Source organism: Dromiciops gliroides, chromosome 3 (genome assembly GCF_019393635.1).
Source record: "Dromiciops gliroides isolate mDroGli1 chromosome 3, mDroGli1.pri, whole genome shotgun sequence".
Lineage (NCBI taxonomy): Eukaryota > Metazoa > Chordata > Mammalia > Microbiotheria > Microbiotheriidae > Dromiciops > Dromiciops gliroides.
Window position 1 is genome coordinate 488,523,306 of NC_057863.1, and position 16,745 is coordinate 488,540,050.

Here is a 16,745-nt window from a genome sequence, read left to right on the forward strand (position 1 = left end):
AAAATATAAAACTGACCCTCATAACTTTAAATGTGAATGGATTAATCCATCCATTAAAATTTTTTAAATGATAGAATTATTAGAAAACAAAACTTTACAGTCTGTTGCTCAAGAAACACACCTACAAAATAAAACAGAATAAAATGAGTGGCTGGAACAGAATTTACTTTTTAACAGGAGATTCAAAATATAAGCAAGAGTTACAATCTTGCTGTCAAAGTAAAATCAAACATTCACAACATAAAAAAGGTAAACAAGAAAATATTATGATAAAAGGGACCTTAGACATTAAATCTATGTCAACTAAATTTATATGTTCTAAATCCCTCCAGATTCATAAAGGAAAAATTAACTAAACTACCAGAAAAACATAAACAGTAATACAATAGTGGCAATAATATAATAGTGAGAAGAGATTTTAATGTCTCTGTCTTAGTTTTGGACAACAACAGAAAGATAAATAGAAGGTGAAAAGTAGAAATGAACAAACTACTAGAGGAACTAGAGGTAAAAGATTTATGACGTCTATTAAATGACTGCTAAAGAATATATTTATTTCTCAGAACCACATGGAACTTTTACAAAAATTGCCCATGTATTAGGGCACGGATAGATTGCAAACAACTTTTAAAACACTGGTGGATTCATAGGAAAATTCCATCAGTTTGGGGGGGGGGGGTTATTTGTTTGTTTTTTGCAGGGCAGTGGGGGTTAAGTGACTTGCCCAGGGTCACACAGCTAGTAAGTGTCAAGGCCGGTCAAGTGTCTGAGGCCGTATTTGAATTCAGGTACTCCTGACTCCAGGGATGGTGCTTTATCCACTGCGCCACCTAGCTGCCACCCATCAGATTTTTGAAGAAAAAAATTAGTACCAAATACTACTCAAATTATTCTAAAAAAAAAAAAAAGATTGAGAAAGAATTCACTCCCCCAGATTCTTCTGAGACAAAAATAGCTCTAATGCCTAAAACAGGGAAGGATAAGGCACAGAAGAAGAACTATAGAACAATCATGAATGTCAATTCAAAATATTTAAATAAAATACTATAAAACAGACTAGAGTGATAGAGTAATTGATCCAGGAAATTATCATCACTAGAGAGAATGATTCAACTGCAGGAAAACAATCAATATAATTATTTTTAAAAGACTATCCAAAACCACATTATTATCTCAATAGTTTGTTAAGGGCTAAAATTCTAGCTAAACTGTCTAAAATATCTAATGAGTGGTCGCCAATAAATTATAAGCTTTAGCAAGAGTTAGACTTTTAAGTATTTATTAAGAAGAATAAGAATTTGGTAAAGAGAGAGAGAGAAAGGACTACTTTCATCTATTTATTAAAGGGAGAGCACATTTCTAGCCCTGCTCTCCACCAGCGTCCTCAGGAAAGAGCCTCAGTCTCTTCCTTCCTCTTCCCAGTAGCCCGCGTCACTTCCTGACGCCAAAGAAAAGACTCCTGGTCTTGCCCTCAAAGACCTTCACTTCATGGGCGGAACTCTTCTACAGTAAGTTTCCAGCAGGTGGCGTTATTCCAGTCATTACAAGTTTCAGGAAAAGCCTTTGACAAAGTACAAAATTCATTTATGCTAACAACCCTAAGCATAGATGAACCTTATTTAATATTGTAAAATATATCTTATCAAACTAAAAACAAGCCTCATTTGCAATACGGCTACACTAGAATCTTTCCCAATAAATAAGGATGCCTATTCTCCCCAACGTTATTTGATATAGTTCTGGAAACTATATATCAGCAAAGATACTATGAGATCATTAATAGTGTCAGCAAAGTTGTAGCCTACAAAAAACTGCAAAAGGCATAAAATATCTTGGAGTCAGTCTACTATGACATATAAATGCAATTACAGTTGATAGAAATAATTGCTTATCGTATAATAGCTCATGGTTGAGCTATGCTAATGTAAAAATTATGACACTATTTAAATCAATTTATAGACTTAGTACTATATCTATCAGACTACCAATACACTACTTTGTAGAGCTAGACAAAATAATAAAATTCATCTGGAGAAACAAAAGATCTAAACCTCAAGGGAAAGAATTTTTTAAAAGGGGGAAAAAAGGGGGCAGCTAGGTGGCACAGTGGATAAAGCACCAGCCTGGGATTCAGGAAGATACAAGTTCAAATCCGACCTCAGACACTTGACATTTACTAGCTGTGTGACCCTGGGCAAGTCATTTAACCCTCACTGCCCCTCAAAAAAAGGGGTGGGGAGAAGGAATGAAGGAAAAATCATACTTCTGGGCCTCAAATTATAACAAAGCTGTAATCGTTAAAAACTATTTAGTAGGGGGGTGGCTAGGTGGCGCAGTGGATAAAGCACCAGCCCTGGATTCAGGAGTACCTGAGTTCAAATCCAGCCTCAGACACTTGACACTTACTAGCTGTGTGACCCTGGGCAAGTCACTTAACCCCCATTGCCCCGCAAAAAAAAAAAAAAACTATTTAGTACTAGGGGGCAGCTGGTTGGCGCAGTGGATGAAGCACCAGCCCTGGATTTAGGAGTACCTGAGTTCAAATCCAGCCTCAGACACTTGACACATACTAGCTGTGTGACTCTGGGCGAGTCACTTAACCCCCATTGCCCCGCCAAAAAAAAAAAACAACTATTTAGTACTGATTTAAAAATAGCAAAGTAGATTATGGGAACAGACTTTATGCAAGAATCAGAAACCATAGAACTCAGTTGCCCTATGTTGAAAACATTGTGAAATGACATACAGAAATGGAAGGAATTATTAAAGTTTTTAAATAAATACATACATATATAAGGAACATTGATCCAAAAAATTTTAGACATATATGTCAACCAATTATTGACTCCCATGTGTTTGTCACCTCTGAATTAATAACTCAGATCTGCATATCCAAATTGTTCCTCCCCTGAGCTTCAGTCATATATGACCAACTGCCTCTTGGACATTTCAAAATTAATTTCCTCCCTAGCCTCCCAGAACCCACCCTAATTCCAAACTTCCCTGTTTCTTTTGAAGGCACCACCATTCTTCTAATGACTGAGATTCATAATCTCAGTTATCTGCAGCTCCTCACTCTCCCTCACTCCATATATCTAATCAGTTGCCTACTTCTGTTTTGCCTCCTCTTTCCAATTTACTCCTCTGCACTCACATAGCTATCACCTTAGTTCAGGCTTTTATCACTTCTCACCTAAATTACTGCAGCTGACTGCTAATTGCCCTGTCTGCCTATCTTTACAATCTCTTTGTTCTAGACTCTGCTGCCAAAGTAATTTTCCTTAATCTCAGATCTGACCATGTGACTCCCATATTCAACTAGCTCCAGTGACTTCATGTGTATCTCCAAGATAAAATATATAAACTTAAATGTTTAGCTTTTAAAGTCCTCTGTAACCTGCCTCCATCCTGTATTTCCAACTTGATTAGTATAACTCTTTCAACTGACACTCTAGGATTCAGCCAAACTGGCCTTTTTCTCAGAGAAGAAACTCCATCTCCTATCTCTGTTTTCACACTTGCCATGTTCCATACCCAGAATGCATTCCCTTCTTACCTCTAGCTATCCCTTAGGGTCCCACTCTTCTTTTTAAATGCAACTCAAGTACCACTTTCTACATGAACTTTTCCAGATCCTTCAACCCTAGTGCCCTCTCTCCCAAATTAACTTGTATATAACTACTTTCTTTTATGCATGTATGTATTTATTTTCAGTGTACTGATTTGTGTTCTTTTTGTCATCCCTGTTACTATGTAAATTCCTTGAGAGTATTGTTTCTTTCATTTTAATTGTATCACCAGTGCCTGACACATACTAGGTGCTTAATAAATGCTTGTTAATTGGTTGGTCTTTGACATTCCACAAAAAATGATCAATTGCCTTGCCATTGTTTTCTTAGAGATCAAGATTTATCTAGTAGGACCTTCATTTCTTCATCTATAAAATGGGAATATTAATACATTAGTACCTCACAAAGTTGTTATAAGGAAAACACTTTGCCAACTTTAAACATGCTATGGGAATGTGAGCAGGTAGCAGTAGTGGAGCAGACAGAAAACCAGCCCCCAGTGGGGTTCAAGTCCACCTCTGGCACACTCTTCCAGCCATCCTCTAAGACTATAAATTGTGTAGAAGCAACAGAGAGACTGAGAGAGAGAAATCTGTACCACTGAAATCTCAGCACCAGGCAGTATTCATATAGGAATGTTCATCATTATTCACACACACAGGAATGGAACAAATATAAACTATATGATCAAGGAGTGTTTCACTTAAGCACAATACTGTGTATATATTTTATGCTTTGTAAATGTTTAATTAACTTGAATTTATAAAATAATTTGCATTTGTAATTAATAAAAATGAGTGATTTGGTTTTATAGGAGCCAAAAGAGGAAGATTCTGGAATTAATACCACTCTCCAGGTACATTTCTTTGGAAAGGAAGGAAAAAAGAAACTTCATTATAAAGAATTTCGAAGGTTAGTATGCATTTAGAGAGACTTCGAGTTATAAAATGTACTGTTATTAATATTTTAAATAAGTAAACAAATGACTATTTTAGTTACTCACTAGTAAAACTACAGTACTATGAAATAATATTTGCAGATTTATGTAGTACTTGTCCCTAAAATATAAAGCTACAATATGATAGTCATGAATGTCATAATCCTTAAGTGACAAAAAAATCTATTTTTAAAAACAATAGCACTTCACAAAGTAACATCAAAAGTGAGTATGTATTCTCTGCTTTAAGGAAATCTTACATATAAAAAGCCAAACCAAAACAGAGCTATTAGGGAGACTGTTATATAGATTGTGTTCCTTTAAACAATTTTAATTTATACCAACTTTTCAGGAATACAAATCTTCCTTTTAGCAAAGTAAACCTATAATGAAAATTATTAGTACAGTGAGATAAAATATCCGGCAGTAAGTAACCAGTACTTTTTCATTTTTGTTCAAGTATTACAAAAATGCAGAAAATAGCTTCTATATGAATAATGTAAAGCCAAAACTTTAGCTGACATACCAGCAATGTAGTTGATAGAGTCCTGGACTTCGAGTCAGGAAAAACCAGCTTCAGATCCTACCTTCAGCTCCTGTTAACTATATGAACATGGTCAAGTCATATAACTTCTCTGTGTTTTAGTTTCCTATAAAATGAGAAGAATAATATACATATGTAACTCACAGTTATTATGAGGCTCAAATGAAATGTATAGACCTCTTTGTAAACCCTGAAAAAGTCTATTATTCTAGGGGAAGCTAGGTGGTGGAGTGGATGGAGCACCGGCCCTGGAGTCAGGAGTACCTGAGTTCAAATCTGGCCTTAGACACTTAACACTTACTAGCTGTGTGACCCTGGGCAAGTCACTTAACCCCAATTGCCTCACTAAAATAAAAAAATTTTTTTTTTTAAAAAGTCTATTATTCTTATTCTCATTGTTTTTGATGCGTTTCAGATAGGATTTCAGTTGAAGTCAACAAATCTAATGTTATTCGCCTGTTTTCACCCTTTACTATTACTTGAAATGCTCTCTTTGTTCCAAAAGTATTTCTCTATCTTTTGACTGTTTATCATGTGCTCCTAAAATGTCTATCTTCTTCCTTTTTGACAAGGATGTGTTCATCTTTCTATAGCTACCTTGGAATATTGGGCCCTGTATTTTGTTGTTGTTGTTGTTGTTGTTGTTGTTGTTGTTTTGTGGGGCAATGAGGGTTAAGTGACTTGCCCAGGGTCACACAGCTAGTGTCAAGTATGTGAGGCTGGATTTGAATTCAGGTCCTCCTGAATCCAAGGCCAGTGCTTTTTCCACTGCGCCACCTAGCTGCCCCCAGGCCCTGTATTTTTAACTCTTTTTTGTTAGGATACTTTCCAAACGTGTATGTTAAAATTGGTATTGTGAGACAGCTAAGTGGTGCAGTGGAATCTGGCCTCAGACACTTATTAGCTGTATGACCGTGGGGAAGTCACTTAACCTCAGTTGCTTCTTCCCCCCCAAAAAAGTTGGTATTGTATAGATGTTAATTGTTTTAAGTGTATTCTTCACATTCAGTTATGATTTCATGTTGTCAGCAAATTACTTAATGTATTCACTCACAGCACTATGTTTCATGTATCTTACCTGGAAGTGTGAGAATAATTTTAATACCTCTACTCAATTTGATCAGTTCATTATGATTTAATAGATATCAATGATTATGTAAGAATTAAGTTTGAGTTAATACTATTAGAATAGGAGTTATATGTTAGGATTAATTAACCCACTATGTATTGATTATTATGTTGCTTTAAATTAATTTTTAGGATAGAGTTAACTTGTGTATTATTCTTGCTTTACCCCACTCTTATAATGTATTCTGAGAACTATGTTCTAAAAAACGAGTTTCCCCATTGTCTCTGTTCCTTCACACCTAATGTACTACTTGTGCAAAGTCTTGGAGTTCTGGTAACTAAACACTGGTGATTAATGGGCATGTCCCTTGGCCAATTGGAAAGGAAAGCCCCCCCCTCCCTTCTGTAATTGACCAATCATAGATTGTACTGCCTCATGTTATTTTTAGTAATCTCTCAATGTCTATAAAAACTTAAGGAGTCCAAGCATAAGGATTCATGACTGCAGAGGAGAGTCTTGGATCCAGATGATTAGGACCCACTGGTCTCTCTAATAAATTGATTCCCACTTTGCCTCAGTTTACTAAACACTTACTGTTTGCTAGGTGTTGGGCATTCAAGTACAAAGAATGAAATAATCCCTACTCAAAATGAGGTTATATTCCAATGAAGGAGACAAATAGTACATTAAATGCATGGATCTATGTATACACATGCACACATACACAAAGTAGCTAAATACAAGGTAGAGTAGGGGAATAGAGTACTAGCAGTTGGGGAATGGAAAAAGGTTTCATACAAAAGAGGAAGGGTCCTGAGCTGCATCCTACAGGAAAAGAGGGGCTCTCTGAAATAAGGGGGAAATTATTGTAACTGGGAAAAAATTATTGCAGAAACTTTCTCTGATAAAGTCTCAAATCCAAGATATATGAGGAACTGATTCTAATATATAAAAACAAGAGCCATTCCCCGCTGGATACCTGGTAAAGTGAAATGAAGAGGAAGTTTTCAAAGGAAGAAATCCAAGCTATCAACAAATACACCTTTAAAATGCTCCATATTACTAATAGAGACATAATAATAGCTAGTATTCATATAACACTTTAAAGTTTGCAAAGCACTTCACATATGTTACTTCATTTGATCCTCACAACTTTGTGAGGTAGGTGTTATTATGGTGCCCACCTTACAAATAAAGAAACTGAGGTACAGAGAGGTGATTCTCCAGAGTCACATAGCTAGTCAGTCTCAGAGACAATATTTGAACTCAGGCCTTCCTGACTGCAGGTCCCATGCTCTGTCTTCTGTGGTACCTAGCAAATTAAAACAACGCTGAGATTCCGTGTCACGCTTATACATAGATTACAATAAGGAAAAATGTCAACTTTTGGAAAAGCTGTAGTAAAACATTGATGCCTGGAGATGTGAATTGGTCTAGCCATTCTGAAAAGGAATTTGGAACTATGCTTAAATAGTCATTATATTCTGCTTACCTTTTGATTTAGCAGTACTATTACTAGGCTAAGACCCTCCCAAAACAAACAAATAAACAAATAAAGGAAAAGGATCTATATGTGCAAAGATATTTATAGCAGCTCCTTCTTTAGTCCCAAAGAATTAGAATTTAGGAGGGGGTCTATCAGTTGGGGAATGGCTGAAATAAAGCATGATATATAAATGGGATGGAATTTAATCATGCTGTTGGAAATAATGTAGTTGTATGAAACAGACTTGAGTGAGATAATCACAAGTCTGACAATCCCTATAACAATAAACCAAGGAATTGTCTTTGATAGAAAAATTTGTTATTTACACATCAATTTTGTCATGTTCACATAGGGAAAACAATATTAGCAACATTTTAAAATATAAAATAACTATATATCTTTTGGAGATTTATACTGTCTTTGAATAATGCTTTTTTAAACTGAATATTAGGATGTGCTCAGACAGAAGTACATTATCTGTTCTTAGCATCTTGGTTTTTCATTGCAATGTACATAGAGAAGTGCACAAAGACTTAAAAATCACCCTGATAGTATAATTATTAAACAAAACACTGGAAAATAACACAATAGTAGCATTTTCATAGAATTTAAATCAGAAGGGACCTTAAAGATAACCTAGTTCCAGCTTTTATTTCCGGATAAGGAAATTGAGACTCACAGAGCTTAAGGTATTGCCACAAGAATACCTATCTAGTGGCATCCTTTGCCTTTAATTGTAACTAATTTATTTCAGTACTGAAATTGGATGCCTAAATCAGTATTTCTTATATGTTGTAATTTTATATTTTCATGCTTAGATTTATGGAAAATCTGCAAACAGAGGTACAAGAAATGGAATTCCTACAATTTTCAAAAGGTTTAAACTTCATGAGGAAAGAAGACTTTGCAGAATGGTTACTCTTCTTCACAGACACTGAGGACAAAGCTGTTTATTGGCAAAATGTGACAGAGAGGTTGTCAGCAGGAGAGGTTGGTGTACACTTACTTATGTGGTAGAAGTAGAATAGTCATAATTAAATCATTTCTCTGCCTAAGATTTCCTTTCAAGTTATCCAGATTTTATACTTGTTCTTTATGAATATCACAATAATCAAAAGTTCTGTTTGTATTTTTCCTAAATTTAAATTATTGTTCAAATGTATTTACTTTTCAAATATAAATATTTTGTCTATTTGTCAAAAATATGACATCTGCCTAATTTAGCAAATCTTTAAGCTGACTTTTTAAAGTACTATTTTAATTGGCTTTTTAAAATCCAATGAACTGCATATGCAAATAAGAATTTCCTCATTTGGATGGGGAAAGGAGAGTGAAAAGGCAAGTGATATAAAAGGAAATTAATGATCTATCTGGCAGCTAGGGATATAATTTCTTTGTTTCAATTGAAGGTACTACCACTGTGGTACTTTAGTTTTCAAAATAGCTCTGAGATCCATTTTTTATAATAGTTTCTTTTTATACCTTTTATTCATTTGATACCTCTTTATAGAGAATTACAGTTGTTCCCAAGGCTGAAAAATCTTAACCTATTTACAAAAATTCAATAAATTTAACTTTTTTTTTTTTTAGAATATTAGTTTGGAGGAATTCAAGTCATTTTGCCAGTTTACAACCCACTTGGAAGACTTTTCAATCACAATGGAAATGTTTAGTTTGGCTCATCGCCCTGTCAAACTAGGCAAGTAAAATGTAATCATGAAAATTTTTATTTTATAAGCCATTCTGAATCATAATTCCACCAGATAATTCCTCTCAAAAATCAAACTCATCAATCAAAACACTGACCTTTTAATCCAATTGGTAAGAATGTACTTTACTGTTGATGTAGTTTTCTGTATTTGTATTCATATCTTTAAAACTTTAGGGGCAGCTAGGTGGCACAGTGGATAGAGCACTGGCCCCGGATTCAGGAGGACCTGCGTTCAAATCCTGCCTCAGACACTTGATACTTACTAGCTATGTGACCCTGGACAAGTCACTTAACCCCAATTGCCTCACCAAAAAAAAAACAAACCAAAAAACTTTAAATCTTTACACACTTATAAAAATTTATATCTTTAAAATTTGACTGTTATTTCAGCATTATATATTTTTTTGGTTATATCTTTCTTAAAAACAAAGGGGGGGGGGGCCAGCAAGGTGGCGCAGTGGATAAAGCACCAGCCCCGGATTCAGGAGTACCTGAGTTCAAATCCAACCTCAGACACTTGACACTTACTAGCTCTGTGACCCTGGGCAAGTCACTTAACCCCCACTGCCCCGCCAAAAAAAACAAAGAGGGGGGCAACTAGGTGGTGCAATGGATAAAGCACTGGTCCTGGATTCAGGAGGACCTGAGTTCAAGTCTGGCCTCAGACACTTGACACTGACTAGCTGTGTGACCCTGGGCAAGTCACTTAACCCTCATTGCCCCACACAAAAAAAAGAAATATATACAAACTATTGGACAAAAACAAAGGAATGGGGCAGTTAGGTGGTGCAGTGGATAAAACACAAGCCCTGGATTCAGGAGGAACTGAGTTCAAATCTGGCCTCAGACACTTGACACTTACTAGCTGTGTTACCCTGGACAAGTCACTTAACCCTCATTGCCCCACAAAACAAAAAACAAAAACAAAGGGGAGAGGGGGCAGCTAGGTGGCACAGTGGATAAAGCACTGGCCCTAGATTCAGGAGGACCTGACTTCAAATCCAGCCTCAAACACTTGACACTTACAACCTGTGTGACCCTGGGCAAGTCACTTAACCCTCATTGCCCCCCCCCAAAAAAGGGGGGGACATGTAAAAGTTTGTTTGAAACTAATTTTGGATGGAAAGAAACTATCTTGTCACTATTATAGTGACCATTTTAAATACAAACCTATGTTATAAGTATTCCTTTTTTAAATCATAATCCAAAGCATGGGATATAATTACATGAACTGAATTGAATTAAAAAGTAGGAAAGGCAATAAGCATTTTTTAAGCACCTACCATGTGGCAAGCACTGTGCTAAGCACAGCAACCCTGGTTGGTAGAAGTTATTATGATCCCAATTTTATAGTTAAGGAAAGAGAGGCATAGAGGGTGACATGCCCAGGGTTACATAGTAAGTGTCTGAGGTTGGAAGTCAGGTCTTATGCTCCATCCAATGTAGCTACTTAGCTCTAACTGTTGCAGTGGCGAGCATCATCCAGAAGGTAGAGGTAAGTTCAGCCCTATATAGGCCAAATACAAGTGCAGGTAGAGTGACCTCCAAATGTATTTTCCAAATTCTCTAGATATATGGGAATCTTGTCATATGAATTACAGTTGGAACTAATTTGATCATCAAGGTTTGAAATTTTAAAATACTAGCACTAGTCATGCCAAGATTTTCATTGTAATGCTATTTGTAGTAATGTGATTTGATATATTTTCAAGATTACCAGTTTGGACTTTCCATGTAGTTCAAGTTGCTAAATACTAAACACTGAGATGGTACTAAATCCCACTTATGTTGTATCACCTCGATCTTATGGCATCTATATAATGTTCTTTTATGTTTTCTTTTTGTTAGCGGAGTTTAAGAGAGCTGTGAAAGTGGCAACAGGCCAGGAGCTCACAGACAATATTTTGGACACCGTCTTCAAGATCTTTGATTTAGATGGTGATGAGTGCCTTAGCCATGGAGAGTTTCTTGGAGTCTTAAAGAACAGGATGCATCGAGGTTTATTGGTAACAAATGCCAGTTTCTATCCTTCAATTCAAATATGTAGATAGAATCTATTATCTATTAACTGGGCCCTTAATGCAGCAGAGCAATCCTTCTGTTCCTCCTAATTGATTCCCTATCTCACTCCCCAGAGTGGCTGTTCCAAACTTTCTTTTCTCTCCTTAAGCCTCCAAAAGTGTCCTTTCCTTAAACCTTCTTGCCGGAGGATCTTGTCTCATATTTGATAAAGAAAAGAAAAGAAAGAAAATCAAGACCATTCTCAGTGAGCTCACTCTGCTTCCTTAATATTCATCTCACAATCATTTGGCATCATCCCCAACTATTTCTTCCTTTATTGTAATCTCTGGTTTGTTAAAAGTGGCTCTTTGCCCTAATTCCAAACATTCTACATCAGAAATTTTAACTTTTTGTGTGTGCATTATGGACCTCTTTGGCAGTCTGGTGAAGCCTATGGACCTCTCCTCACAATGTTTTTAATGCAGAAAATAAGATACAAAGGATTACAAAGTAAACCAATTCTAATGAAAATTAAAATGTAAATTCTTCCCCGACAAGCTTGTGAACCCCATGAAATCGTCCCGTTCTTCATGTCCCCTTGGTCCTACTCCCTCCTGTCTTCTCCTGCATATTGCCTTTACTGTAATCATTTCTCTTTCTCTCATCTACAATCTTTCCGTTTATTGTTTCCTGCCCTTCTACCCACAGATATGCCCAGATCTCCTCACTAGATCCTCCTCTCTCCACTAGCTATCATTCTATAGCTCTATTCCCGTTCTTTTCAAACCCCTCTAAGATCTGGTTTCCTATCTCATTACGGAACTGAAACTCCTTTCTCCAGAGTCACCAGTAAGATCTTAATTGTCAGATTTAATGGCTTTTTCTCAGTCCTTATCTTTCTCTACCTCTCTGCAGTATTCAACACTTGATCTCCATCTCCTCCTATGTGCTTTGTCTCTGAGTTTTTGTGAACCTGCTCTTAGTTCTCCTACCTATTTTTTTCTTCTCAGTCTCCTTTGTGCCATGCCAATTAACTGTGGGTATTCCCCAGGGCTCTGACCTTGGCCTGCTTCTCTCCTCTCTCTCTCACTTGGTTATCTTCCATGGGTTCAGTTATAATGTCTGGCCAGATGACTCTCAAATCAATATATCCAGCCTAAGTATTACTCTTGGGTTTAAGGTCCACATCACCAACTGCCTTTTAGACATTTAAGATCACATATCCTCTAGGCACCTCAAATTCAACAAGTCTAAAACAGAACTGATTAACTTTTTCCCCAAAACCCGCTCCTCATCTGAACTTCCTTCTTACGATCCAGGGCACCACTATCCTTGTCACTCAGATTCAAAACCTTAGTGTCATCCTTAACTCCTTGCTCTCCACATTTCCAAAGAGTTGTCATATCTTATAGTTTCTCCACATCTCTCACATGTTGCCATCTTTTCTCTCACTTAGCTACCACCCTCATTCAAGCCTCTCACCAATTGCCTGAAACATTATACTAGCCTCCTAATTGATCCCTCAGCCTCTATTCTCTCCCCACTCAAAGTGATTTTTTTCTGAAGCACAAGTCCAACATGTGATGCATGCTCCCTACTCAGTAAAATCCAGTGGCTCCTTATCTCCAGGCTCAAATATAAACTCCTCTGATTGGAATTTAAAGTGCTTCACATTTTCACCTCATCCTACTTTTCTAGCCTTCATAATGGCCTTCTTGCTGTTCCTCACTGAGCATGTTATCTCCTGTCTCCATGCCTTTGAAATGGCTGTCCCCCAGACTCAAAAATCAGCCTTTCTTCGTCTCCATCTCTTTGAATTGCTGGTTTACTTCAAGATTTTATTAGTTCAGGTACCACCTTCTACATGAGACCTTTCCTGGTCTATGCTAACTCCCCCAGCATCCAGTGCCTTCCCCTCCAACATATCTGTTTTGGATTGCTACATAATACATACATACATGCCTGTGTATACACACATATGTGTATGTGTGTGTGTGATGTATGCAGGTTGTCTCCCCCATTAGTTATATATTCCCTGAGAGCCAGAACACTGCCTGGAACTTAGTAGACTCTTATTAAATGCTCATTGATTGATTGATAATTGGGTTAATATTGTTAAAATATCATTGTAAAGATATAACTATATAAAATTAAAAGTCATGATTAATAAAGGGATATTATGTATCATTATTTTAAAAAACATTTCCTGGATGTGGAGATTATTGCTGTTTTGCTTTGGTTATTTTGGCAAAATTGTGCTTACATGTTTTTGTCATCTTTACAAAAATGGAAAATGATCATTCAATCAATGAATGTTTTTTATGTAGCTACTGTCCTAAGCACTGGACATACAAAAAGAGGCAAAAGACAGAGTTCCTGACCTCAAGGAGCTTACAATCTAATGGAGGAAACGATATGCAAACAAATATATACAAAGCAAGCTATATACAGGATAAATAGGAAATAATTTTAAAAGGGAAGGCACTAGAATTAAGAGGGCTTAGGGAAGGCTTTCCTGTAGGAAGTGGGATTTTAGTTGAGGCTTAAAAGAAGTCAGGGAGGTCAGGAGTAGGAAGGCAAAAGGAAAAGTGTTCCAGGAATGGCGGTCAGCCAGAGAAAATGCCCAGAGCCCAGAGGAGTATCTTGTTCATAAAAGAACCAGGGGCCAGAGGGCAGCTAGGTGGCACAGTGGATAGAACACTGGCCCTGGATTCAGGAGGACCTGAGTTCAAATACGACCTCAGACACTTGACACTTACTAGCTGTATGACCCTGGGCAAGTCACTTTACCCCCATTGCCCCACAAAAAGAAGAACAACAAGAACAAGAACCAGGGGCCAATGTCACTGGATTAAAGAGTATGTGTTGGGGACTAAGGTGTAAGAAGATTGGAAAGGTAAGAGGGGGCTAGATTATGAAGGGCTTTGAATGCCAAACAGAGCATTTTGTATTTGATCCTATAGGCCGCAGGGAGTCACTAGAGTTTATTGTGTAGGGCAGGGAGTGAGGGGGCAACTTTAGGAAACTCACTCTAGTGGCTGAATAGAAGATAGATTGGAGTGGGAAGAGACTTGAGGCAGGCCGCCCCACCAGTCTCACTTTACATATTACAGACAGTTCTCACTTTACATAAGTGGACCAGCAATTTTTACTTAAGGCAAGTTGCTCACTGACTGGGGAAGGGAAGGAGGAAAGGGACCAGTACACAGTTCAGGGAACAGAAAACTGAGAGCAGGAGAAGGAACATGGGATGGCCAGGGCCATACATGGGCACAAGACAGGAGAGGACAGGTGATGTGTTAGGGCTGGGACAGACATGTGGTCTCAGAGGGCAGACCTGTGATGGGTGGGTGGAGCAGGACAAAGGTCTCCTCTCTCAGTGTCAGGATCTCAGAACAAGCCCCCAGCCAGCCAGGCATTACTACCTGTCATAACTTTGTCATCTCTGTGACTCTCAAATTCTAAAGAGTTCCAGATGACTAATATGGTCATTTTTTACATAATTGCACATGTATAATCTATCTCTGATTGCTTACTGCAGAAAGGGAGGGAGGAAGGGAAGGATAAAATTTGGAATTCAGAACTTTAAATAAAAATGTGTATTATGGGGGGAGAAAAAGTTCCAGAAATACAAGAAGCCCTCCAGATTCATAGTTTCAAATATTTTCTATGCACTTTGACATGAGTTTAAGCTGCCATCCCTGAATGTAGGGCAAATACTCCTTGTTAAAAAGGAACCTAATAAGCATTGAAGAAAGGTTAAGACCTTAGTGACTCTGTCTCCACATTGTATAATGAATTGAAAGTATTGAAAGCTTAGGGCTTTTTAATGCCTGAAGCATTTTGCATCAGGAAGAAATATTCTCTCTCTCTCTCTTTTTTTTTAAGTGAGGCAATTGGGGTTAAGTGACTCACCCAGGATCACACAGCCAGTAAGTGTCAAATGTCTGAGGCCAGATCTGAACTCAGGTCCTCCTGAATCCAGGGCCAGTGCTCCACCCACTGCATCACCTAGCTGCCCCAGGAAGAAATATTCTCATTAGTAATATAAGTAAACTCTAGGCCCCCTCCTCCAAGATTAGAAAGGGTGGCCCATATTTCTAATTATTTCCTCAAAGTTTCGGCTTAAAATATTACTGCCACCTCATATTCAGCATGTCCAAAATTAAAGCCATGGTTTTCATCCTCAAAATAGCTTCCCTTTCCACTTCCCTATTTCTGTCATTTGCTCTGATTCTTCTGGTCTGCTGGGTTTGAAGCCTTGAACCCCCTGGACTCCCTTCTTTCCTAGAGATTTATCCACACCTACAAAATGATCAAATTAAATATTAAGAATATTTAACTTTCAATGAAATGTTGCACTGAATATTAAATTACTAAATAAGGGGTCTTTTGTTGTTGTAAACAGGAACCACAGCATCCAGGCATGCAAGAATACTGGAAATGTGTCAAAAGAGAAAGCATCAAAGCACTAAAAGAAGTCTGGAAACAAGCTGGAAAAAACTATTTTTAAAAACAAAAAAGAAAAAGGAGTGGGAATTGCAGTGTTTCAGATAGCCAGATGTTATATTTAAGTGCCTGGTGTTTATGTTCTTCTTAAATCCTATTCATTAATACATTTGTAAGGGACTTGCTTTCTAATTATATAATTTTATGTCTCATCAAGTTTAATCACGGAAATCTTATTTTTTTTCTTTGACTAGGAAATCATGGAAGTTTACAAAAATGGATTTTTGATTTGTGAAATCCTAATCTAAGACTGAAATGTTGTTTTCTATTCTTTCTAACATAGGGTTAAGAACATGATATTAGTACTGGCCTCTAATTTTGTTGGTAACAGTAGTATAATTCGCTAATTGGAAGCAAGAGAAAATACGTGTAGACATAAATATCTGTTTAGTATCACACTCCAAAAATATACAATACGGAATTAAAAGGTTGAGTCAGAAACTCAGTATGAGTTTTCCAGTCTCTATCTTAGGAATTTCCTGCATTTTTTATTTCTTTTGTGGGTCTGAATATAAGTTCTCTTTATACATTGATTTAAAAAATCAGTATTTAAACCAAAATCATAATAAAGTATTTATCAAAAATTGTGAACCAAGTGCTTGATTTTCTACATATTCTTTAAAACTGCAAAAAAGTGAATCTAAAAAAATTTTAAACAGTGCTTATTTACTCTAAAATATTTGATACATCTTATAATTTTTTATTTTAATGCAATTCATTATAAATTTTGTAAGATCTACATGTTTTCATTTTAATTCCTCCTAGGTTTTTGCTTCCTAAAAATACTATAAGCCCTCTTAAGCCAAAACACTTTGTCCAGTTAGGAGATTTCAGGAAAGAAGGGCCCTTTCATTATTAGACAGTGACCTTTCAGGCCAATACTGACAAGTTTCAGAAAACTTCTTATCATCTTTCTTTG

General features: G+C 36.8%; 1 protein-coding gene across 2 annotated transcripts in view; it reads left to right on the forward strand.

Annotated features, from left to right (window-relative positions):
* MICU2 (mitochondrial calcium uptake 2) overlaps positions 1–16,387 on the forward strand; it is a 165,414-nt gene extending 149,027 nt beyond the window's left edge. For both annotated transcript variants that reach the window (XM_043998034.1, XM_043998035.1), the window contains 5 exons: positions 4,384–4,481; positions 8,424–8,595; positions 9,196–9,304; positions 11,165–11,322; positions 15,726–16,387. In XM_043998034.1, the coding sequence (XP_043853969.1) occupies positions 4,384–4,481; positions 8,424–8,595; positions 9,196–9,304; positions 11,165–11,322; positions 15,726–15,830 (642 nt within the window). In that variant the 3' untranslated portion in view covers positions 15,831–16,387. The remainder of the gene's footprint in view (positions 1–4,383; positions 4,482–8,423; positions 8,596–9,195; positions 9,305–11,164; positions 11,323–15,725) is intronic.
* The last annotated feature ends 358 nt before the right edge of the window (positions 16,388–16,745 follow it).